Raw genomic sequence first — 26066 nt, forward strand, 5'->3', positions numbered from 1 at the left:
ATCAAATTGTTAAGTCAAGGCTAGGTGATAGAAGAGAACCTTGTCAGCTAGGCAACAAGTCACCTGCCTAAAAGATGAATTTTTATACAAAATAATTGGCTGATTTTATCTTGCTTCCTTAATTTTTAAGAATTACATTGTTTACCTAGTTGGCGTAACAACTAGAAAACATTAGTGATCTAACAGTAAAAAATAAACATTAAAAGTAGAACTAAAACAACATCATATAGCCTATGAAAAACTAGGGGATGGATCTCTATTCTCTTTGTGCAATAGGGAGATGCAGAGAGAATCTGTGTGTGTGTGTGTGTGTGTGTGTGTGTGTGTGTTAAAATCACAAAATAGAGATATTGAAGAGAGAATGTGCAAGTATGTTAATTATAGAAAAAGGGAAAAATGAAGGGGCAAAGCCCTTACTCTGGCCATAACTAGAAAGACAGACAAGAGTGATTACCAAGGATTTAAAGAAAAATAACAAAAGAAGAGGCAAGGCCCGTTTGACAACTCTCTAAGTTAAAAATAGTTCTTTTACGATGCCCTGTGCACCTATTTACATTACAAATACGATATTGTTAGCTGCACTACAACTAAAATTATTACACCCTCTATATGAACACTCTTGGGATTTGCCTCAAGTAGAAGTCTTGTGTATAATGATGAATTGATGCCCACCTAGTTATGCCAAATGACAAGATGGGCATCTATACAATTTACTATTACAAGTGTTGTTGATACACCATATCAAATGGTACACAAATCAAGTCAGTAAAGTAAATACCAAGAGTTCAGTTTTAACCCAAAAAGGGCAGGTCTACTGTTGAACTAAAAAAGGTTTCGAGGAATGAAGAGGAAGAGAAAGGAGGAAAGCAACCACCCAAGTTTCTAAACCCTGAAGAACATACGTTATTCCTTCTTTTTCACATCTGTTCTCCTCCTCTCCACCAGTATGGAAAGGGGACTGCTCCTTACTCCTTCCCATTAATTTTCAAATATAAAAACAACAATAAAAAACGCATGGCCCAACTCAGCTAGGAAAACAAACTAGAAGTTGCAGGTTTTTCATCAAAATTCATCCCCTAGGCAGCTGAGTAGGTGCTACAACACCGCCTTCTAACCTACCCTCACCTTGGCACCTTGATAACTATGTCTGTAATAGAAAGAACCAACACGAAAACAAGAAAACATAAACACCTTTACTTGACCTCTGGAAATGAGAAGCCTAAAACCAGTAGTTAGCATCTTAATTTGTTCAAGATGTTTTGCAACTCCATACTGTTGGCATTCATCAACTATTATAGCCTCCCATCCCAGGCATTCTAAGATTTCTAAATCCTGCAGAAAAATATTAGGAGCCAATTAGATCCCTATGCTTATGAAATATAAAACAATGCCGTAAACAAGTCATTTGAAATTTAGTAAAAATAGTTCAACAAATAAGTCATTTGTCTGGTTAACTTAAGGTATCAAGACATCATGCTTTCAGGTGAACCATGCCAAACTTTTTACCTTAATAACCAAGAAAAGGGCAACCGTGCAGGTAGCCAGGGGATTAATAGTCTCATACCTCAAATCAACCAGGAAAATGACTCATCCCTAGGTCACTTATTTTTATCTCAATCCTGGAGTGTAAAATCATCTTAAAGCAACCTGAATAAATCCTAAGCTAGTACCTCAATAATAGCATCTGGCGGTGATAAAAGTACATGAAACATTATGCAACCACCTTCCTTATAAAATTTCAGTGACCTTAAATTCTTCCGTACATCTTTGCTCCCATCATAGACTATAACATTGACAGATGGGGCTACATGCAAGAATTGAGCTTCCCAAACAGAAAGAACAGTTGAAGAAGAGATAATGAGGAATGGCCGGCATACATCAGGTTGCAATGATAAGATAAATAAGACCACCCTTATAACTCGCTCCTGCAAACATGGAATCCATTAGTTCTAGTTTAATAGATAAACCCATACCATGGTCTTAGGCTAACAAACATTTAACTGATATGACACAATAAATATGAAGGCAGGTATTAGAATTAAGGGCTTGCTCAGATTGTTGATTAGAGAGAATATTTTCTGCACAATTACTGCAAGAATAACAGAAAGAACAGAAGGAAGAAGGAAAAAGAATGAGCAATATGACTTGTCAGTTTCCACATTAACATAGTGATATTACAAAAAAATAATAATAATGATAATAATAATAATAATTGAGACAGAATAAGGTAAGCATGCAAAACAAACACAATAATAGAAAGTTCTCAGTATCCTGTCAAAAGTCTCCTTACATGGATTGCTATGTTGGATAAGATCTTGAGGATCCACCACCTAATATCTAGAGGGGGTGCAACCCAAAACAGAAGTTTTGTTTGTAGAGTTGAGGACTCGACATCTCATTTTCCATTGCATTGTCCCTATTTCTATGTAATTTGGTTGCATTTCATAGCTCTTTCCAACAAGGAAAGTGTGATCCTAACTAACTTATTAAATCTTACATGGCTGATGAGAGATCTTGGTAGAAGCCATGTTCTTTTGGACTTCATTCCTTTTCACTATGCTTGAGTTCATGATCAGGAAAAAACAAAAACAAAAGGCACATTTTTTAAGAAAAAAAAGCTTTCCACTGGCAATGGTAATAAACAACATAGGAACGCAACAGCATGATGAACTGCTATCTTAAAGGACTTCTGGGGCCTCACTTAAATATTTTAGGAGTCAACGTGGCCCAATTATGTCCAATAATTATTTTGAAGGATAAAGGCCAATGAATTAATATTTCATGTGCAACCTATAAATCTTTGTATATAGGACTTCAACCCTCTTTGTTCTTTTGTTTCTGCAATAAATACAATTGTTTGTCACTTGTGCAGAAAAAGAAAAAAAGAAGAAAAATTAAAATCCATTTACCATCATTTAACTATAGGTCTGATGTTGGCTGGAATGACCCAAGGATGAGTCTAGAAAGGTGCTAATTAGCTAGAACAGTGTTTAGAGATGATTTTAGAACTAAGGCTATAGGTTGGTTGGGTTAGAAAGGGTCTTGGGGCTTAATTGCAAGAATTGCAATGTTGTCCCAAAACTCTGAACAGTTTCAAATTATGGGAAAAATAGGTCCAGTCTTGGAATTTTTAAATGAAAATTTGTAGGTAAATTTAGCTTGTATAAATGTAAGTTCTAGCATTGACCAATTCTGGTAGGGTTTACAGCACATCTTGCAAAAAAAAATTACATAAAGAATTTGCTTTGTGAAGAAATACAAAAATACGGAATCTAAAGTTGTAGGTGGAGCCTTGAGATTAAATTTGTATGAAATTTTATGAAGATCTATAGGGCTGACCATATATGAAATCAATCGAACATAGTCTGGCTCAAAAGGACAAAAATGTCAAAACAGGAAATTTTCAGGTTTTAACAAAAACTTTATTAAGTACCAGGACCAATTCCATTCCTTTCCAGATATTGATTGAAATCCTTTGATAAAGAACTTTTAGCTGTTGATGGATGTAATAACTACTAACAAATTTGAAGTTGAGTTAGGGTTTTGCTTTCAAATGGTTGGTATAATTGGTTGTTGGTGTGTGCTGAGTTGAAGCGCGGAGGTGCAAGTGGGTGGTAATGGATTGTTTTTTTTTCTTTTTTTCTTTTTTTTTTGTTCTTTATATTTCTTCTTTCAGATGACTGCTGGTCATCTTTCTTGTACTCTTCTATTTCTATTTAATAAAATTTTATTTTTATCTTCAAAAAAGAATGAGAAAAGTAAGAAAGAAAACCCAAAATCATTCACTGAGCACCTAGAATCACTCTAAGGGTTATGGGTATCACTCACCATAAGCATAAAGCATAATATGGACAGATCCCATAGACAATAACGTAACCAAAATACCCCCACTGTCTAAAAATACAAAAATCGTAAAAATCCAGAAATTTCCAATTTGACTCTTTAGCTCCTACATTAGGTCCAGCTGTTATTTTGCAGGGTTTCCACAATTGTACAAGTGGACCTTAAAGAAAACTTAAAAGCCTCAATAGAACAACAGTTTGCAATTTTGATACAAATGGATGTTTTGCCACATAGAAATGAGGAGATTTGAGGAATATTTCAAGGAGATGGTTCAATAAACTTAACCCAGCCCCAACAAAGCCACCACAGGTTTACAGCTTGCAAATGGTTGATGATGGGTTATTGAGGAAGATCCCTAGCTGTCACAGCCCAGGAACTCAATCTCCCAACAGAAGAACTGGTTATCTCATCAATCTGGTGGTGCTTTCCTTGAAGATCCTCTTGTTCTTCTCAGTCCAATCTGTCTACACCACTTCCGACAGAACCAAAACCCATAACTTTTCCCATTTTTGCTCAACCCCAAGGGGCACCAGCTAGCTAGAAGCTCTCATAAGTTCCTAGGAACCACCCAGGCCAGCTTAGCAGCTCTAGGAAAATGTAACCAGATCTCAATAAACCACAGGACAGTGGATAAGTAGATGTTTCAAAATTTCAGTCATCTGATCACACAGCTGACAGGAAGTGTCTTGAATCTGGACAACTCTCATGAGCAGGCAATCTTTCATTAGCCCTTTCCCATGGGTAGCATACCACAACAGGAAGCATACCTTTGAAGGAATCACATGTCTCCAGCTCTGCTTGAAAGGAAGCATATATTGGCTAGCAGGGAGCAGGTTCTTAAACATTGATCTAACAGAAAAGCAGTCATTCTTCCCCCACTTCCAGAGCCACTGACCTTCCTGACCCAATCTAATAATCTGGTTGTTAAACACCTAGAGGAGCTCTAGGGTATCTTCTATCTCCCAATCCTGAGGGTTTCTTCGAAGTCTAGGGTTTCAAACTAATAAATCATTCTGCCATTCATAAGAATCTGCAACAAATATGTCCGTGGTGATTACAAGTTGGAGCTGGGTCCTGGACACCACTTCAAGGGGGTTCAACCTCCAGAACAGGTGTCTGTGTGTGTGTGTGTGAGAGAGAGAGAGAGAGAAAGCAAATGGTTTATTCTTCTTCAATTCCACCTTTACACTTTTTCCCTTTTTCCATTTTCCCAAGAGTCAACTAATTCATCTAGCTACCAAGACACTATCCAGCATCTATCACCAGCTATGTTGTACCAAGCAGAGTATTGAGCAGTTAAGAAACAGCATGTCCAAAAAATGAGGGTGACAGAAATGCAAATGCCTAGATAGATGAGTGGTAGAACTAGGAAGGACAGGGTTAGAAATGAAGTCATATGAAGGAACCTAGGAGTAGCTCCAATAGGGAATAAACTGAGAGAAAGTAGATTGAGATGGTTTGTTCCCATGCATAAAAGACCATCCACAGCACCTATTAGGAAAAGTGATCTATTACAAGTTGAAGGGGCTAGAAGAGCTAGGGGCAGACCAAAAAGGACTTGGATGGAAGTAATATGAATTTATTTAAGCACCCATAATTTAATAATGGATACGGCACTGAACAAAACAGGACGGTGAAACAGGATTCATGTAGCTGACCTCATAGTTGGGACAAGGCTTAGATGATGAGGAGGAGGAGGAGGAAAAACTAGAGAAATTACAGAAAGATTACTAAAAGCATAAATTTTGTTAATGAAGTGTATAAGACTTGGAAAATCATAGCAAACAACTATGTATACAAATAAAGGAAGGTTCAGAAGCTTAAAGAGGTATATAAATCATAGGAAAAAAGTAATACAGTAATATAAAAGGAATTTTCGTGATTTTTAATGTTAATAAATTAATTTAATCTCCATATATATGTTCTTTATGCACTTATCCTTCTATATTTTCTAAACTAATATACTTCTATATAAATATAATATTTTTAGATTCCACCAACTTGCATATATATAGCATTTATCTGCTCATGCTTATCTCATTTCTTTTCTTAACTTAACATCTTTCCTTTCTATGAATCTTTAATAAATCGGTTATATGTAATTATGTATTTATTACAGAAACTAGTGTAAGAGCACATGTTATGCACATGTGCAAGATAAAAGCATAAAAAATTAAAAACCTTATATGTATGGTGTAGTGCAAATTAAGTGCTTTAACTTTTATGGCCTTCATGGGAGTCAAGGCAAGTATCCACTTTATATAGCATAGATAACATATCTATATACATGAGATGTACAATATATATAGTACTAATAAGTTCACACTATCTTATCCCCCTATCCTAATTTCATTTCATTTTTTTTTTTTTGTGATCAGTAACAGGAAACTTTCATTAAATTATAAGAAGATTAAAATACAAAGGTGGGGGAGGCAAACCCTCTTACCACCCCCCCAACAATAAGATTACATAGTAGCCCAAAACAAATGGATATAGAGGAGCAAACTCATAAATGGATCATTTATAAATTAATGTAAAGATATGTTTTAAATTATAATTTTTAAATTTGCAAGTACCAAACTCATAAACAATTTTGTGGTTATAGTGGAGCAATGCTAAAAGCCTACAATCCATGTGTTATGCACATATATGCAGCACATATACAAGGGTAAAAGTGTAAAACTCAATACTATGTCATGCCAAAGATAACAGATGACTGGAGATATAAAACTCAATACTATGCACAAAGCAAAATAAATGCATAGAAAACGATTGTGTAAAATATTGATGATAATCTGTTCAAGCAGGCTCCTACTTGATCGTCAATAATAAGAGCATTCTGGTCCTTGTGCCAACATTCGCAAAGCCTGTTAACATAACGTAGATGACAATTATCTAGTCCAGGAGGGACTCCACTGGGAAACTTTGACAATTTAAATGATGACCCTTTCTTTTGCAGCAACGACAAATTGTTAATTGCATATCCATGACAACAAGAAAAAAAAAAAAAGTATAGCATGAAAGTTGTGCAAACAACAAAGAGTGAGGTATTTAAAGACCCTTGATGATTGTGAAGAAATACTTGTTCTTGACATGCAGAATAACAGCAATAGGTAAAATAACATCAGAAACATAACAGGGCTAAGTTGTAGACAACATTACCCAAATCTAATCTAGACTTCACCAAGTTGGGTTTTAACAAAAAAAATAAATCAAGTTCATTTATCTTGGGAAGAAATACAGCAAAGAACTCATCAAAGCAGCAGGTGGATCAATAAATTAAAGAACCAAAACAAATGAGATTGATGAGCCTGAATATGCTTTCCTACTGCAGTTGAAAGATCTCATCTGCATATCATATTGTATCATATTGCTGCAAAACACCAATAAATAATTTCATCACACAACATTCTAAGATGTTAACTGCTTTTTCCTCAGTGAATCATAGTTATTGGTCCATGTCAGTAACATTTCTTCATCCAAAAGTTGTAACCAGCAAGGCATTGTTCCTATAATTTAGGCAAATACCAGTTTTAGAGCAAACAAACATAAAAATTAATGCAGATAAAGCCCCAGGCCAACATCCCTAGGCTGTTGGATCACGTAAAACCAAGCCATTTAACCTTAGGGACCATAACATACCACCACACTCAACAGATGACATCTCGGCATCTCTTACTCTAGTGGCTAAGTAGCCCCTTCCCTAGTTGCTCTTACTCTAGTAGTAGGTACTAGGTAGCCCTTTCCAGGATGGCTTTCACTTTGGCAGCCAGTAGCATTTTACCTTTCCCTTTGTTAGCTCTTACTCTGCTCCAAGTAGCCCTTTCTATGATAGTTTTCACTCTACTCGAGGCAACCCTCTCCACGATAGTTTCCACTCTACTCCAAGTAGCCCTTCTTCCAAGTAACCCTTGCCTAGAGGGGTGTGGTACAAAGGCAGCTCGTAGAATCAGGAATGTAATATGTTTTACATCACATTAGCTACTTAAAGTAATGCAGTTGTGAAAAAAGAAAGAAATTGTGGGTTTTATATGCTTGAAAATGTTTTATATATTTGATTTTATTTTTAAACTCTCATTTGAATATGCTTTACATGTTACATTTATGTATTTTAATATTAGATAATAGGTTTTTCAAAACATTTATTTTAAAATTAAAGTTTATATTTTTATTAATATTATGTTTAATAAATCTTTGCTTTTTTGCTTTTTTTTGAATTTTTTGGCATTTATTATTTTTTTTTATTTTTAGCCTTTTTTTTGCGCCTTGCTTAAAAAGGTGCACGCCTCGCCTTGTGCCTCAGGCACGAATTGACCACTGCGCCTTGCGCTTTTAAAACACTGATTATACAATACCTGCTATTGATATGTCAATTATAAACGATGCTTTTAGAAAGTTTAAACAATTCAAAGATGGCCTCTTCCTCCACTTGGAATAAATTTACGGGTTTAAAGTATGATTATACAATACCTGTTATTGATATGTCAGTTATAAATATTATGTTATTGTGTTTATATAAAAGTTACAACTTAATGTCAATATGCTTCCTATGCTATTATAGAGAGACAATCAAACATCTCTACAGTCCCCCACATCATCTTTTATTAGAAAACTAATTAAAGTTCGAATACCAATACAAGTACACCCTTAGTAAGGCAGCCAGCTCAATAAAGATAATAAGAAAAGTAAAACAGGCCCATAATTAAGGCCCACTAATGGAGACACAAATCATAAACAGTGTTGTAAATAAAAGAAAAGAACTATGGCCCATCCAACCAAGTATCTCTACACTCCCCCTCAAGCTGAGCATATATATCAATCATGTCCAACTTGTTTACATGGTACTGCAGTTTTGCCTTAGGTACACCTTTAGTTAGAACATCTACCAGCTGCTCCTCTAAGGCAATGAAAGGGAGGAGAGACATCACTGGATGCCACTCTCTCTCTTAAAAAGTGTCTATGTACCTCAATATGGTTTCTTTTGTCATGTTGGACAAGGTTGTGAGTTATATTAATTGTAGCCTAATTATCACAGCACAATACCAAGGGTTTATCATATGCAATGACCATCTCCTCTAGAAGTGACCTAACCCACAACAACTCTGAAACTCCATGAGCCATGGATCTACATTCAGCCTTAGGTGAAGATATAGCTACCACAGGCTAATTCTTACTTCTCCAAGAGACAATATTCCGTGCTACCAAAGCGCAATAACCAGATGTAGATTTTCTATCATCAATACTTCCGGCCTAATCATCATCTATATAAGCTTCGAACTTCATGTGTCTATACTTAAAGAAGAGAATTCCCTTTCCTGGAGTTCCTTTCAAGTAACACAAAACTCTTTTTGCAGCAGTTGTATGTGTGTTTCTAAGAGCATACATAAACTGACTAATCACACTGATAGTATATGAAATATTTAGTTGTGCAATACAAAGATGTGGTAACTTCCCTAAAAGTCTCTAGAACACTACCCTATTTACCAAGAGCTCGCCATCATTGGTTGAAAGTTTATAGTTTGCATCAATAGGTGTAGAGGCAGGTTTGCCACCAAATTTCCCAGACTCAATGAGAAGATCTAGCACATACTTCCACATGGAGATGAAGATTCCATCTTTAGACTTAGTAACTTCAATTCCCAAGAAATATCTCAACTCCCCTAAATCTTTAATCTCAATTTCTTAATTAAGGAAGTTCTTGAGTACTTTAACTTCCTTTGGATCATAGCTTGTAACAACAATATCATCAACATAAACAATAAGGTATATGGAGTCTCTCTCCTCTTAATAAATAGGGTAGAGTCAAGTCGTGTCTGAGTGTAGCTAAACTCAGTAAGTGTAGCCTGGAATTTGTCAAACCATGCTCGAGGCGATGGCTTGAGGCAATATAGGGATTTCTTCAATTTATGCACCTTACCCTACAAATCCTTGCCATATATGCCCAAAGGAAGTGATATATAAACTTCTTTAGTTAAGTCCACATTTAAAAAGGCATTTTTAACATCAAACTAATATAAGGGCCAGTCATAACTCACTGCCAAGGATAAAAAAACCCTTACTGAGGTCATTTGGAAACTAGAGAGGTCTTCATATAATCAACTCCATACACCTATGTATAACCCTTGGCAACCCAGTCAGGCCTCAATTGTACCATCAAAATGATACTTGATGGTGAACACACACTTACATCCCACCAGTTCCTTCTCGATAGGGAATCTACAATATCCTAGGCATTATTTTTGTAAAGTGCTTCTATTTCAGGTCTCATAGTTTCCCTCCATTTTTTCTTGGGCAAGTCTTCTGTAATTAACTTGGGTATAGTTGAGAGGAAGTAAAGACTAGGAAAGAATAGTATGAAGGTGACAACAAACTATAAGAAAGGTGTTTTGAGATACAGTGAGTCATACATTTTCTCTTACCTTTTCTCACAACAATAGGTAGGTCAAGGTCTGGGAGGGAAGGCAATGGAGCATGTGGTAAAGGTCTTATCCTCTCTTCAGGAGTTGAGAGTGTCTAAGGCTCAACTATAGATGGTGGAACAACCTATTCATGCCATAGCCTTTGTCTTTGGTACCATCTCTGAACAATAAGATGAATATGAAAACCTAAGGACTAGCAAGTGGTGAAGGAGCAAGAATAGGAGTATTATGAGACAAGTAAGACTCTGCCAAAGAAATAGGAGCTGTAGAGGATTCAACACCAAGCAAATAACTCAACGAAATGCTCCCCCTTAGGAGAATGGCCATAAAAGGGAAGGAACTCAGCAAAGGTGACATCCATAGAAACAAAACGGATGCCTCTAGTAGGATCAAAACAGCAATAACCCTTCTGTGTGGAGGCATACTCTAAGAAAATACACTTCCAAGCTTTGGTTTCAAATTTATGTCTCTGAGAGCTAGGAATATGGATGTAACCTGTACAACCCAAAGACAAGCAAAGGAATAGGGAAAATATCACCATTAGGAAACATAACAGCAAAGGGGGATTTGAACCCCAAGACTCGAGAAGACATGCAATAGTAGGAGCTGAATTAAAAAATATGAAAGAAAGTAGTTTCTTTAAGAGAGAAGGAAGAGAGAAGGAGAAGAAGAGAAGAAGAGAAGTTGAACAGAAAAGAGAGTAATGATCTGGCCGCCCCCTTCACTTATTATTTATACTAAAATAATAGAACAGTACAAAGACAACTATGCCCTTATAGGGCGGCAAAACATAAAATAGCATATATAACACTCAAAAACATAATAAAATTTGGACTCACATAACTACTGTGGTCCCCACCTCCTATCTAACAACTAACATAAAACATCTACTCAGAAAAATATCATAAAACTAATTAATCTTCAACAGCAATTAATAAGATAGGTATCTGTCATGATGATATCACCCCAAAATCTCGCTAGAATATGAGAAGCAAAAAGAATACTCCTAGCTACTTCAACAACATGTCAATACTTCATTTTTCTGTAGAGTACAAGCACGAGAATTTTGATGCACAACCGCTAAACCTCTCAAAGTATGAGATAAGATCCTTCTCAAAACTATTCCTTAGCATTATCTAATCAAAATATTTTGATATGTGTACCAAATTGGGTAAGTATAAATTCATGAAATCATTACACAAGTTTTGGCACTTCAGCACGAGACCACATAAGATAAAGCCAGGTATAATGAGAAAAGTCATCAATAAACAGAATAAAGTATTTGCAACCACCCATGCAAAGTATGGCCCCACACATTAGAGTGAACAATATGAAAAAGAACAATAGATCTTTTATTATTTGTATTATAAGAATTTCTACAATGCTTTGACAGTTCACATAACTAACAATGTAGACTTGATTTTTTTCGGTTGGGATAACCAACCAACCCACCCAATTTTCTCCCCAATGGGTAACCAACCCATTGGGTGGGTTGGGTGGGTCAAATGGGCTGGGGTCAAGATTGCCAGTCCTAGTTGGTTGTTTTTTGGTTCTTCTGAAGGTTCTTATCAAACCTTGCAGTAAATAAGGTTGTCAATGGACTGGATTCTGGTCTAATCCAATTCGATCCAATAAGGATTCCATAAAAGATAATCCAGATTCAATCCAATCTGGATCCAAAAATATAAAATAAAACAAAATCCAATTCAATCAAATTTGATCTGACTCATTAAGTTCTGCAAGTGAACAGAATAATTGTATGGTTCCTCTAAAGCTCTAACAGAAAATATCATTAATAATTCTATCTTCAAGAATTGAACAGACCTGTACCTTTATTTTTTTCAAAGTTGGGTCCAACCAATGAAGATCCGCAACTTTGTTCTTTCTCTCATTAGGAACTCAAGAACCATTGCAGCCATAGGATTAAAAAACTGATCAAACTCAAGTCCCCAGCTTTACCCTACCTGGTTGCTGTGGTTCTCTATTGTCATATAAGTGTCTTCTCCATCTCCTCTGTAGTCTCTACCTCCTGATCTTAAGCCCCCTTCCCCAAAGCTTTTATGGCGGGCTTAGCCTTTTCTATTCTCTCTCAACTTTTTCTTATTCAGTCTGATTTGTTAACATTATCTTCATTACACTTGACCTTCCACTATTTTCCAAGATGAACAAGCAGATCATGATTCAAGAAGAAACTTAATCCAGATTGAGAAAAACATGGAGCATCTGATCCATGGATTTTATAGATGCCAAGTTCATAAAAGCAATCTTTCTCTTGAATCAGACTAGCCATGCTCAGTTCTGTCAGGGGCCTTGTTTTTTGCTTCTTTCTCTCCAACTCAACCTAGGACCATCCTAACCTTACCCTGACAGTAGTTAGAAAGATGAAAGCCATGGTTGAAGAACGGTCAACAAAAATTTTTGCATCTCTCTCTCCAACCCCCGGGATCCTTTTTTTTTGGTACACTGGAATCCAGTAGTGGTTATGTATGGTATTGATAAAGTGCTGATTCAGAAGTTTTGATTTAAAATTTGTTGCTTCCCTGGAATTCTAATGGGCTTCAATTATTCAATCACAAGGGATCTCACATTTGTTTGTATCAGTGGGATCTTACTATGCTTACGTTACCTGAAACAGTTCCAGAGTTATGACAGGCTTGAGTATTAAATTTCAGTCTAATGAGCCAAGACTACAGATTACCACTGCTAAGACGAATATGCAGAACTCTGTCTCAAGTGGTCTATACCAGCAAGGGTGTCTATCAAGGTCATTGTACGGGTTCATCAATGGTAAAAACCCAAAGAACCCAAAGATGATCTGACCTAGTAAAAGTGGGAGTGGGATCAAAGAATTTGATGCTGACAGTAGTGAACAGTATAATCAAAAGAAGAAAAGACCTCCATGTTGACTGGAGCTCCAAAAAGGCCATGTTTCTAGATTTCCAAGCACTTTTTTTCTGAATATAATTAATGACATTGAAATTAGTACCCAAACATTGACAGAGATAACACCTATACAGAAGGAAAGTTCTTACATTCAAAGCTGAACAATTTCTCTAGACCTTTTATCAGAAAAGGTGCTATTATACATGCTGGAATTTTTTATGTAAATTTTTAGTCAAATAGGTATGCAATATGCATTACCTGTCAAAAAGAAATAAAAGAAAAACAAAATAAGGGAAGATAGCAAACATCATGAAAGAAGTATACTTAAATCATGCTTACTTTTTGTTTGCAAGAACAAACTACCTGACTTCGTGAATCAAGGTCCACCCTGCGTAAATCAATATCAATTATAAGTTGGTAACAAAGCTAATAAATTTCTTTGTGATATGTTCTTTAATTGTATTGCCCAACAAGAGTAGTTGGAGAGAACTTAAAAGTATATCAAAAATCAAGAAAAACAACAAGACACTGATGCATTACATTGTTCAAGGACTGTAGAAAATTGATAGCAGAAATAGTAAGAAGATAAAGGAAGATAACAAAATATGAGGGGCAAAAAGAGCTAGGCTGAGGATTAGTAATGGAGAAAAAACAATAATTAGAGCAAAGGTGAGAGTATTAATAGAAATTGAAGAAACTAATATCTGTTCAATGCATGAAATGCCTGTTGTAAGCCGATGGATAGGGGATTGATGGTCTGACTCTGAAAGCCTGAGGAAATGGTTGTGGTTTCGAACTAGGGAAAAATGGGAGGAATGAGAGATCTGGCTGGACCTCCAGGGCGTAGGGCTGTCAATGGGTCAGTTCTAGGTCTGGACCCCATAGACCCGATTATACTGAAAACAATATTTATTTATTTAAATAACTTAATATTTTAATTTTGATAACATAACTTGAATAAAAATGATACAAAAATACTAAATTATCAATATGTTGATAAATTAAACATTTTAACTAATATTATCTTATTTATTATCTATCAAATTTACCATTTCAAACATAAATTATGATAAAAATTATAAGAAAATTAAGAAAATATTATATATTTAATAAAATTATAGGTTTCAGGTCTGAATCAGTTCGAGACAGGCAAGAACCGGAACTGACCCAATTATTAATCAGGGAAAAATCATAGAACCAGAACTGTTATAATTGATTTCGTCCTGTTCGGGTCTTTCAGGTAGACTCGACCAATTGACAGCCCTACCAGGGAGGCTGCCTACATACCCTCTAGAAGCGAGGGATCAAGCTAGATGTAGTTCACCAGTGATGGATTTCCCGTAATCGATGATAAAGAATGGGAGAAGCGGCCAATGATCATAAGCTGGTGATTTCTAGGAAAAGACAGAGAAGAGGGAGAAACGATGATGGCTTTGAACAGAGGGGAGAGAAAACGAATGAGTTTCTTGAACTGAATGGGTTACCCCCCCCCCCATACAGGTATGGAGGTCCTTATAACAGTTCTGGGTTTCGAGGTTTCCTAAAGATTGGAAACTCAAAACCATCGCCAGACTTACAGCCACTGGCTGCCTCTCCCATTCTGTCATTGATTGTCGAAAATCCATCACCAGCGAACTACATCTGGCCTGATCCCTCATCAGCGGGTACGCAGGTTCTCATTCCTCCCGTTCCTGTTCCAAACCGCAGCCATTTACTCAAACTTTCAGAGTCAGACCGTCAACGCCTATCCATTAGCTTACACCTACTATGAACCAAAGATAAAACCTAATGGAATCGGCAACATTAGGTTTAGGATCCTAGGAGTTAACACCTTCATAAGTTCAGTGTCAGCACCATAAACAAAATAGAGAAAGTTCTTCATTTATTCATTCATCAATGGCTCAAATGAGCTAATACATGGAGTTTTTCTATAAGTATTTTATTACTGTAAAGAGAGTGAGTGGCCCTCAAAATCATATACAGCTGTAGTACAATGGGTATGAGGTTGTAAACCCACACCAATCATGTACGTTAAAGCTGACCCAAAGATAAAAATTGAACAACCCCCTAGTAACCATAAAAAATAACGCTTTTCCACTAGTCCTTGAAATTGTCACAAGTGACACCAAAAAAAGTCTCAAGTACCCCCACCCACCACCTCAACAACCAATCAACTTCGTTGATTGCCTGATGCAGTAAAAGTATAAAACCAGTAGAAAACAGTAACAAGTGTTAAATCTTGAGGTGAATCAGTGCACTTGAAACTGGAACAAAGAACAACCCACTTTTAGGGCTCAAATCACTACTTCAATGGATAGCATAAGTCTTTAGGATTTGAAAACAGCAAAAAGATCCTTCTACAAACATGATATGAGGCTTATATGGCTGCCTCCAAGCAAAGTGACGCCCCATTTGACAAAAATACCCCAACTTAAGTGACTCACATGACTCACTTAAAAATAAAAGACTAAGATACTAACAAACAACTATAAAGTCCATATAAGATACATAACTCAAGAAAAATAAGAAAACAAAGATGAATAACTAACTTGGGCCCCTAGGAACCCAGCTAATAGTGAGGTTACATGTGTAGGCCCCACATGCTCCGACATCAACCTCCCTAGATTGGAAACTCGACTTCAGCAAGAAAACCTTCATACACTCAGCATATGTGGCTGGATCCAACTTCCACAACTCTTCTTTTGAGATCCTACTAATCTCATTAGTTAGTTTTCCTAGCAATTGCACCAAAAATCATTGATAGGTGTTTCCCCTTCTAGATCAAACCTCTTTCACAACCAAAACATCACGTATCATTTCTGGTAAGTTCTTTGGGAGCTAAGAAACATGGTCTCTGGTGGCCACACTTCTCCATCAAATCCCTCAGATGGATATAACTCAACAACATTAAACATAAGACTGATCTGAAGTGCTTCCGACAATTCAATGATGTATGCATTGGAGTTGATTTTCTTCAAAACCTTACAAGGCCCAAAACTTCCTTGAGTTCAGCTTATGGTGCGTTCCCTTAGGGAACCTTTCCTTCCTCAAATGGACAAGTACTTCATCACCTTCACAAAATTCCTTGAGCCTTCTATGCTGATTTCTTGATGCAGCATAAGCTTCATTACTAACTTTTGTTGCAGCCTGTACCTATTCATGGATGCGTTTGATATGATCAGCAAAATCCCCACCTTCTACGCTCGCCCTTGCTTCATTCAGTAAGGAAACAAGGCTTAAAATATCTTGCAGATTGTGTCCATAATCTACTTCAAAAGGATAGTATCCCAAGTCTTGGTTACCCATAAGACACCTCAACATGTTTCCAAGACTTCAATTTACCACTTCCATCTACCCATTTGTTTATGAGTGACGTGCTAGAGTAGGTAAGCTTTGTGCCCAACTTCCTCTATAAGGTCCACCAAAAGTGCCCCATAAACCTCGCATCCCTATCCGATACAATAGAAAAAGGAAGTCCATGCAATCGCATCACATCTTTGAAGAACAATTCAGCTATGTGAGTAGCATCAACTGTCTTTAAGCAAGGTATAAAATGTACCATCTTGGAGAACCTGTTCACCACCACAAAAATTGAATCATGGTCCCTTGTTGTCTTAGGAAGTTCAGGCACAAAATCAACACTTAAGTGAACCCATGGTGAATTTGGGACTACCAAAGGTGTGTACAGCCCTGTGTTTTGAGTATTTCCCTTAGATAGTTGGCAAACTCTACATCTTTTCACCACCCATTACACATCCTTGTGCATCTTAGGCCAAAAATAGCGATCAAACACCATGTGTTAAGTTTTATCCCTCCCAAAATGACCTCCTAAACCTCCTCCATGGAGCTCTCTAACAATCTCTTCACTTAGAGATCCCTTGGCAATGCATAACTGACTACCTTTGAAAAGGTACCCATCATGGACAGCATATTATAAGTTCCTTCCATTCGCTGGCCCTTCCTAGGGCTGTTCACAAATAAATTCAAACCGACCAACCCGGCCCGGCCCAACCCGATTTGGCCAGTTTTTCTTCACCACAGGTTGGTTTTGGGTTGAAAGATGGGTAAACCAATAAACCAAACCGAACCGAGTTGTCTATAAATATATTCTCACTGAAATGTTATATATAATATGTATATTTCAGTTTTAAATATATATATATATATATATATATATATATATTTCTGAAATGTATATTTGTTTTAAATATATTTCCAGAAAATATAATCCGAAATATTATATATAATATGTATATTTCCGAAATATATATATAAAGCTGAAATATATATTTCGGAAATGTATATATTTAAACCTGTTGGAATAATGTTAAAATAACTTAGTCGCAGTTGTTAGGGCCTGTTTGTCTAATTAAAGTGTTTTTTATTTCGTGTTTTATTTCTGTTATGTCTGTTATTGTACTCAGGGGCACAAGGGTCTTTTCCCTTGTTATTTCTGTCGCCCTATATATAGTAAAATAAACATTGGCGCCGCCAGTACTGTTACATTGCAAACCTTCTCTCTTCTGTCCTCTCTTCTCTCCTCTTCCACCTATCTCTGGCCGGCTACACTATCAAGATGGTATTAGAGCAGGAATGCTGATTAAAAGAGAGCAAATCGATCAACCCTACTTTCAAGAGAAGACCGAACAGACTAGCATAAAGGAAATCTGATTCTGGACTACAGAATAGCTACGACTGATACAGTTCTCCCTATTATTTTTCTCTTCTTCACTCTCCTTGGTCATGGGCCGAGTGAAAACCCTATGAATCTGGGGTGGCTGAATGTTGTCAAACCTGTGTAACCCTAGTTTTCTTGGATCGTGTGATCCTGTTCATGTGTTAAGACAACTGTAGGTCAATGCTGACCTGTCTTCTCAATGGTTTGATTTGACTATAAGCAAGAAGATCTCTCCTGCTGATTAGTGGCTGTTAGCCATTCTGGAATTCTGGTAGGTGGGGACTGATAAAACTATACAGGTCTGAAACTGCCGAATATTACATCAGTTTTGTCCAGAATTTGGTACTGTTTGTGCTCAATCTGGTTGGTAAACCCGAGTGTGTGGGTGTGAACTGAGTGGAGCATTGCTTTGTGGAGTAAGGAGGGGTCCTAAGTCCGGTGTGTGGGACTGGTTAACTGCTTGACCATGTCGACTGAGAATTCTGCTACTTCAGAGATCTCAGGGAGCCACAATGGAGTGAGTGGGGGAATGGATATGAGCTTTCCCATGGCTGTCATTCCCTTTGATGGTCTGAATTACCTTGAGTGGTCTAGGGGGATAAAACTCTACATCACTGCTAGGGGGCGAATAGGATACATCAATGGGAGAGTAAAGGAACCGAAGTATGGAAGTGCTAAGCATGATAGGTGGAACCAAGAGAACAGTATGGTGATGTCTTGGCTCTTGGTTTCAATGCTGCCACAAGTAAGGAAGACCTTTATGTGGGCTGAAACTACTTGTGAGATATGGGAACAAGCGAAGTCCACTTATTTAGAACAGAGACACTATGCCAAGATATATCAACTACAAGCTGAATCTTCTACTTGCAAGCAGGGGGAGAGGAGTCTCTCGATGTACTATTCTGATTTGACATCAATATGGAAAGAACTTGATCACTATCAGAATGTGAATTGGAAGTGTGATGAAGATGCAAAGTCCTATAAGTTACTTGTATCGCAGCAACGCGTGCTCGCCTTTATCCTAGGGCTGAATCAGTCATATGAGTCCATCAGGGTACAGATCTAGGGTAGTAAAGACTTGCCATCAGTCCATGAGGTGTATGCCTTGGTGCAGTCAGAAGAAGTGTGATGAATGGTGTAGAAGGGGAGTCAGTTGCCCTAGCGGTCTGGGGAAATTCAGATACAAATGTCGGAGGTGGCTTTAAAAGGGGTGACACTCAGAAAAAAACAGGGGATAAAAGCAAACTTTGGTGCACTCACTGCCAGAAGACACGACACACTAAAAATACATGTTGGGATCTCCATGGAAAACCTAAATGGGCACAGAATTTGGGTAAGAAGTCAGCACCGGATCAAGCGAAGAAACCAGGCCAGCAGAATCAAAAAAGGTATAACTCAGCTAACCTGGCATCGACAGAGACTAGTCCTTCCATAACTCAGGAGAGACATCCCGGTTCTGACCCAAAGGGAGATATCATCAACTCCTTCCATGAGCATTTGGAATTGTAATGGTAGGACTCTCCGCCAGGTGGATTCTGGGCCTACTCCTTCTACCTCATTTGCGTCTACATCAGGTAATGCCACAACCTTCCATGTGTCATTTCATACTACTGATTCACCTTGGATTATTGACTCTGGAGCCTCAAATCACATGACCAGTAAGTCAAATTTGTTCCAGACATATAACCTTCTCTCTAGGAGAGATAAGGTAAGACTGGCTAATGGTTCTTTTTCTACCATAGCTGGTCGAGGCACCATATCTCTCCCACTTGGCCTTACTCTTCCTTATGTCTTGCATGTTCCGTAATTACCTATTAATTTGTTGTCCATTAGTAGTATTACTCACTCTTTGAACTGCTCAGTCACCTTTTTTCCGCCTTCATGTGTGTTTTAGGATTTGACCTCGGGGAAGATGATTGGTAGAGGAAGCATGGTGGATGGTCTCTACGTGTTGGAGAATAATGCTGGTCTAGTGGCGACTGAGTCCACAAGTTCGTCGAGTGAGAGTCAGGCCTATTTATGGCATAGTCGTTTAGGTCATCTTTCTTTTGAGTCGTTAAAAGTTATGCTCCCAAAGTTGTTTGAGTCCTTGTCAGTGAGTCAGTTACAGTGTCAAGCTTGTCAGTTGAGTAAGCATTGTAGAAGTTCTTTACCTTTAAGAAATAAAAGAGATGAATTTCCATTTCATATTGTTTATTCTGATGTTTGGGGCCCTGTTACTTACCTACTACGGCTGGCTATAAGTATTTCGTTACTTTGATTGATGATTATTCTCGATACACTTGAGTTTACCCTATGCGATCTCGAGATGAAGTGCCACAAATTGTGAAAGATTTTCAACTTATGGTGTTCACTCAGTTCCAAATGGAAATTCATATTTTCCAGTCAAACAATGCAAAGGAATATTTCCATAGTGATCTCACGAAGTTCTTTGCTTCGAGTGGGTCACTTCAGCGAAGCTCTTGTGCCAGGACACCCCAACAAAATGGTGTGGCTAAACGAAAAAATCGTCACCTTCTCGAAGTTGCTCATGGCTTGCTGATTCATATGAATGTGCCAAAACAGTTCTGGATGGATGTAGTAGTGTGTGCGACATATATCATCAATCGCATGCCCTCTTGGCTACTAGAGTATAATGCCCCACATCAGCTCCTGTTCCCTACAGCCCCGCTGTCCACCATTCCAATGTGTGTTTTTGGATGTCATTGTTTTGTCCACAACCTATCACCTACTCGTGGTAAACTTGACCCTCGGGCTATTCCTTTTGTTTTTCTTGGTTACCCCTCATCTCAAAAGGGGTATTGTTGCTATGATCCCATTGCCCGCAAGTACTATGTTTCCATTAATGTCTCATTCTTTGAGAGTCAACCGTTCTTCTCGGTTTCTCCTCAGGGGGAGAGTAGGGTTGAGGAGAAACAGGCGACGACTCAGATTCAACTACCTCCTTTACCCGATCCTCCTCCATTCCGGGTTTCCCATCGTCGCCATAAGAGCCAGCAGAGTTCAAGAGCCATGGAGCCGGACACTATGCAACCAATATCATCGGATTCACCCGAGGCAGATCCGTCTCATCAGCCAGGTACACTTGCTCCCATTGCTCCTTTAAATGTTGATTCACATGTCCCCAATGATCTTAATATTCCTATTGCTAAGAGAAAGGGTGTTAGATCTTGTACCACTAATCATCCTATCTCTAACTTTGTTCCTATGAGCATGTTTCACCTTCGTATCGTGCCTTCCTCTCCTCTGTGGATAGTGTTCCCATCCCTAAGACCGTGGCAGAAGCTTTGTCAAAACCTGAATGGACAGATGCAATGCAGGAAGAAATTGATGCCTTACACAAAAATGGTACGTGGGAGTTGGTAGATCTTCCTGAGGGGAAGGAACCAGTGGGGTGCAAGTGGGTGTTCATAGTGAAACACAAAGCTGATGGAACTGTTGAAAGGTACAAGGCTAGACTGGTAGCAAGAGGCTTCACACAGGTATATGGAGTGGACTATGCAGAGACTTTTGCTCCTGTAGCGAAGATGAACTCCATCCGGATTCTCCTTTCCTTGGCAGCAAATCTTGACTGGGATCTTCACCAATTGGACATCAAGAATGCCTTCTTGAATGGTGACTTGGAAAAGGAGGTGTACATGACCCAACCCCCAGGGTTCTGTGCCAAAGGCAGTGAACAAAAGGTGTGCAGGTTGAAAAAGTCCCTATATGGATTGAAACAATCACCTTGGGCTTGGTTTAGTAAGTTCCATGTAGCAGTCCAACAAATGGGATTCAAACAATGCCAGACAGATCATACCTTGTTTGTAAAAAGAGGTGAAGGTAAAATTGCAGCTCTTATTGTGTATGTGGATGACATAGCGATCACATGAGATTGGAAGGCTGAAATCCAGAGACAAAAAATTCTTAGCCACTAAATTTGAGGTGAAGGATCTAGGCCCCTTACGATACTTTCTTGGAATTGAAGTTTCCCGCTCTCACAAGGGCATCTTTATTTCCCAACGGAAGTATATACTAGATCTACTAGAAGATACAGGCAAGTTGGGGGTAAAACCATCTGATTCACCTATTGAACCTAATCACCATCTGGGAGACAGTCAGGGAGAGTTTTTGAAAGATGTAAAGATGTTCCAGAGACTCGTGGGGAGACTTCTGTATTTGTCTATGACCATGCTTGATATTGCCTATGCAGTGGGTATCCTTGGTCAATTCATGCACAGCCCGATGACAACTCACTTTGAGGCTGCAGAGAGGATCTTGAGATATCTCAAGAAGTTTCCTGGAGCTGGTTTGTTGTTCCAGAAACACAGTCACTTAAAAGTGGAAGTATATACCGATGCAGATTGGGCAGGAGCAATCAATGACCGAAAGTTTACCAGTGGTTATTGTGCCTTTGTAGGATGAAACCTTGTCACATGGAGAAGCAAAGAACAAAGTGTGGTGGCTAGATCCAGTGCTGAAGCAGAGTATAGAGCGATGGCTCATGGCGTTGCGGAAATCATGTGGATAAGAAATCTGTTAGGTGAACTGGGTTTCACAGTAAGCAATCCTACGTCACTCTACTGTGACAATAAAGCAACCATCAATATTGCTGCTAATCCAGTTCTGCATGATAGGACAAAACACATTGAAGTGGACAAGCATTTTATCAAAGAGAAACTTGAAAGTGGAGAAGTGTGCACACCATATGTCAAATCGGAAGAGCAACTTGCAGATATCTTCACCAAAGGTCTTCATCATGTGCGGCACAAAGATTTGTGTGACAAGTTGGGCATGATTGACATCTATGCTCCAACTTGAGGGGAGTGTTGGAATAATGTTAAAATAACATAGTTGCAGTTGTTAGGGCCTGTTTGTCTAATTAAAGTGTTTTTTATTTCGTTTTTTATTTCTGTTATGTTTGTTATTGTACTCATAGGCACAAGGGTCTTTTCCCTTGTTATTTCTGTCGCCCTATATATAGTAAAATAAACAATAGTGCCACTAGTACTGTTACATTGCAAACCTTCTCTCTTCTCTCCTCTCTTTTCTTCTCTTCTCTTCTCTTCCACCTATCTCTGGCCGGCTACACTGTCAAGAAAATCAAAACCGATCCAAACCGACCTAAACTGACTAGGTTGGCCTTGCTTAATAGAGGGTCGGTTTCGGTTTAATCTTTAGCTAACCCAACCAGGTCAGTCGGTTGAAAAAAAAAACTAGTAAACCGACCTGTGAAGAGCCCTAGCCCTTCCAATTCCTTCATTATTTGGCTGAAAAATGGATCATCGCCATACTGATTTTTCAACTCTTCAAAGCTCAAGACTTGCATACATAGCACATTCAACTATAAAACCCGTTGGCTAAGTGCATCAGCAACCTTATTTGACACTTTTGGCTTATGTTTTAATGAAAATGTGAATTCTTGTAAATAGGAAGTCCACTTGGCATGTCATGGGCTGAGATTCTTTTTTTTTTTTTGATAAATAACACATGGCCCCTTTTTCCCAAAGTGCTAGTTGCAGGATTTGATTCCACGTCAACACTGGAACAAACCAGCTAGCACACCAACGAGCCAGCCCTTGTTATGGGCTGAGATTCTTTTGTGAATTCAAGTACCATAGGGCCTGATGATCTGAAAACACAACAAACTCCTTGTCTATCAAATAGTGTCTCCAATTTTGTAAAGCTCTCACTAAGGCATAAAACTCTAGATCATATGTAAAGTACCAACGCTTAGCATCAGTTAATTTCTCACTGAAAAAGGCTACTGGTTTATCTTCTTGGTTGAGTACCACATCAATTCCATCTTGTGATGCATCAAACTCCACTGTAAACAACTTATCAAAACTCGGTAAGGCAAGTATGGGAGCTTCAATCAAGGCTTGCTTGATGTATTGAAAGGCTTTGTCTGCTGATTTTGTCCACACTAAGGTAGAACCTTTCAAAATCTCTATAATGGGGTTCATAATAGAACTAAAATTGTGTATAAATCTATGGTAGAAGGAGGGGCAAGCCATGGAAACAGCACAGTTCACCTAGGAATTGAGGTATTTGCTACTCCCTAATAGCTTTCAACTTCTTAAAATCTGGTTGTAACCCTTCTGCAAAAACAATTTACCCCCCCAAAAAAAACTACCAATACGCCTCTACCGGTGTATCTGGCGTATCGATATTTTGAACCTTGCTTGGGTATGCCGTTAGGAGATAATCCAAGAGAAGGAAGATTAGAAAAATGCACAAAGAAGCTGGCATTTTGGAAGAGAAACTACATTTCCCTCGGGGGTCGTATCACTTTAATAAGAGCTACTCTTGCAAACTTGCCAGCTTACCTTCTCTCAGTCTTTAGAATGCCACAAAAGGTGATTTTGAAGGTAGAGAAAGTCATGAGGGATTTCTTGTGGGAGTTAGGGGAGGGGAGGAAGGATCATGTGGTTAGGTGGGAAATAGTGTGTAGGAGGAAGGAGCAAGGGGGGTTTGGATTAGGCAATCTAAGGAAGAAAAATACAGCCTTGCTGGGCAAATGGTTGTGGAGGTGGCCTCTGGAAAGGGAAAGACTTTGGCATAAAGTTGTAAGAAGTGTGCATTGTGTTGCAAGCAATGGTTGGGATGCTGGTGTATATCGACGGGCTACATTGAAATCTCCATGGAAGGCTATTCATAGTATTCTTCCTGTTTTCTTGAACCTAATCAGGTATGACGCTTGTACTGGAGAAAGGGTTTTGTATTGGGAGGATGTTTGGATTGGTGACTTCACCCTCAAGGACATCTTTCCCTCCTTGTATTCCATCTCGTGTTTTAAAAATGAGCCAATTCAAAGGTTTGTATCCTCCTCCTTTTCTTCTGGTATAAACTGGAACCTGAGTTTTAGAAGAGATTTGAGAGATTCTGAGCTTGACCAGGTTGCTTTGCTCCTTAAAACCATTGATCTTGTTTGCTTGGACCCTTCTTCTCTAGATACCCGTATTTGGAAGCCTTTGCCCTCGGGATCCTTTTCTTGTTCTTCTTTCTTTGCTTCCTTGTGCTCCTCTCTGCTACCTCAACCTTTTCATAGCAAGGAAGTTTGGTCCAAACCTGTCCCTCCAAAAGTGGGAGCCCTTTGTTGGAAAGTTCCTTAGAAATATCAACATTTTGGATGTTTTGCAAAAAAGAAGACCTAATCTTTGTATCTATCCTAACTACACAAAGCAAATGAAGAAAGTTACTACCATATACTAATCACTTGCCCTTTTGTTGTAGGCTTTTGGGAAAAGCTTTTTGATCCTTTTGGGTGCAGGTGGATAGAATCGGAGCAGATTTGCAATCTTTTTGACCCTACAACTTTCAGGTGGCCAAAGAGAAGAGGAAGAGTTTTATGGAGGTGTGCTAGAGCTGCTTTGGTGTGGATTGTGTGGGAAGAACGAAATGCTAGTCTTTAATGACAAGAAGAGGGATCAGACATGTGTGTTAGAAAGTATTTTATGTAGGGCCAAAAGCTGGGTAAAATCCTTGGACCTATTCTCTGCTTTGGTGTGGATTGTGTGGGAGGAACAAAATGCTAGTCTTTAATGACAGGGAGAGGGATCAGACGTGTGTTAGAAAGTATTTTATGTAGGGCCATAAGCTGGGTAAAATCCTTGGACCTATTCTCACCCTACTCTTTTGATGATACAAGTAGGAATTGGGAACTAGCCAAAAGTTCTGCAGTCAGAAGCAAGTCTTTGGTGGATTGGAAGCCTCCTGATGTAGGCTTCACTAATTAAATTTTGATGGAAGTAGTTTGGGCAACCTGGGGCCATCTGGAATAGGGGGAGTCTTTAGAAATTTGAGGGCCAGATTGTAGCTCTGTTTTCTGGTCCTATTGGGATGGGAGATTCAGTCAATGCAGAACTCCAAGCTGTAATACAAGGAGCAGAAATTGCAAAAGAGTTGGCAGCCTGGCCTTACAGGGGGGCTTTGAGAAGATTTAGGTGGCTAACATCAAATATCTCAGTCACAGTTCAATGGGAAAGAAGATAGGCAAATGGGCTGGAAGATTTCCTAGCCTAACAAGGAGTACATAGGAATCAGCCCTTTTGGGCTCAATTGTAAGCTTTATGATGTAGTTTGGAGGATGCACCTCGCACCTCTTTGTAGGGAGTTGTATGATGTATACGGTGTTTTTATTCTAATTAATAAAATTATCATTATCTATCAAAAAATAAAAAGAAAGAGCATTTCTTCAAGTTGATATAGAGTTTCTCCTTGCAAAGAGTCTCAAGTACCTTTTGTAAGTGTTCTAAATGATA

At 38.4% G+C, this 26066-nt stretch overlaps 1 protein-coding gene across 1 annotated transcript in view; it reads right to left on the minus strand.

Moving 5' to 3' along the window:
- Positions 1-1081: 1081 nt before the first annotated feature.
- LOC148868999 (uncharacterized) overlaps positions 1082-26066 on the minus strand; it is a 40867-nt gene continuing 15882 nt past the window's right edge. Inside the window, exons 3-5 of the mRNA XM_088967603.1 lie at positions 13485-13533; positions 1671-1925; positions 1082-1332 (exon numbers count right to left, since the gene is read on the minus strand). Coding sequence (XP_088823729.1) covers positions 1111-1332; positions 1671-1925; positions 13485-13533 — 526 coding nt within the window. The 3' untranslated portion in view covers positions 1082-1110. The remainder of the gene's footprint in view (positions 1333-1670; positions 1926-13484; positions 13534-26066) is intronic.

This window comes from Nelumbo lutea, chromosome 2 (genome assembly GCF_056320005.1).
Source record: "Nelumbo lutea isolate HS-2025 chromosome 2, American lotus-T2T, whole genome shotgun sequence".
In the NCBI taxonomy this organism is placed as follows: Eukaryota; Viridiplantae; Streptophyta; class Magnoliopsida; order Proteales; family Nelumbonaceae; genus Nelumbo; species Nelumbo lutea.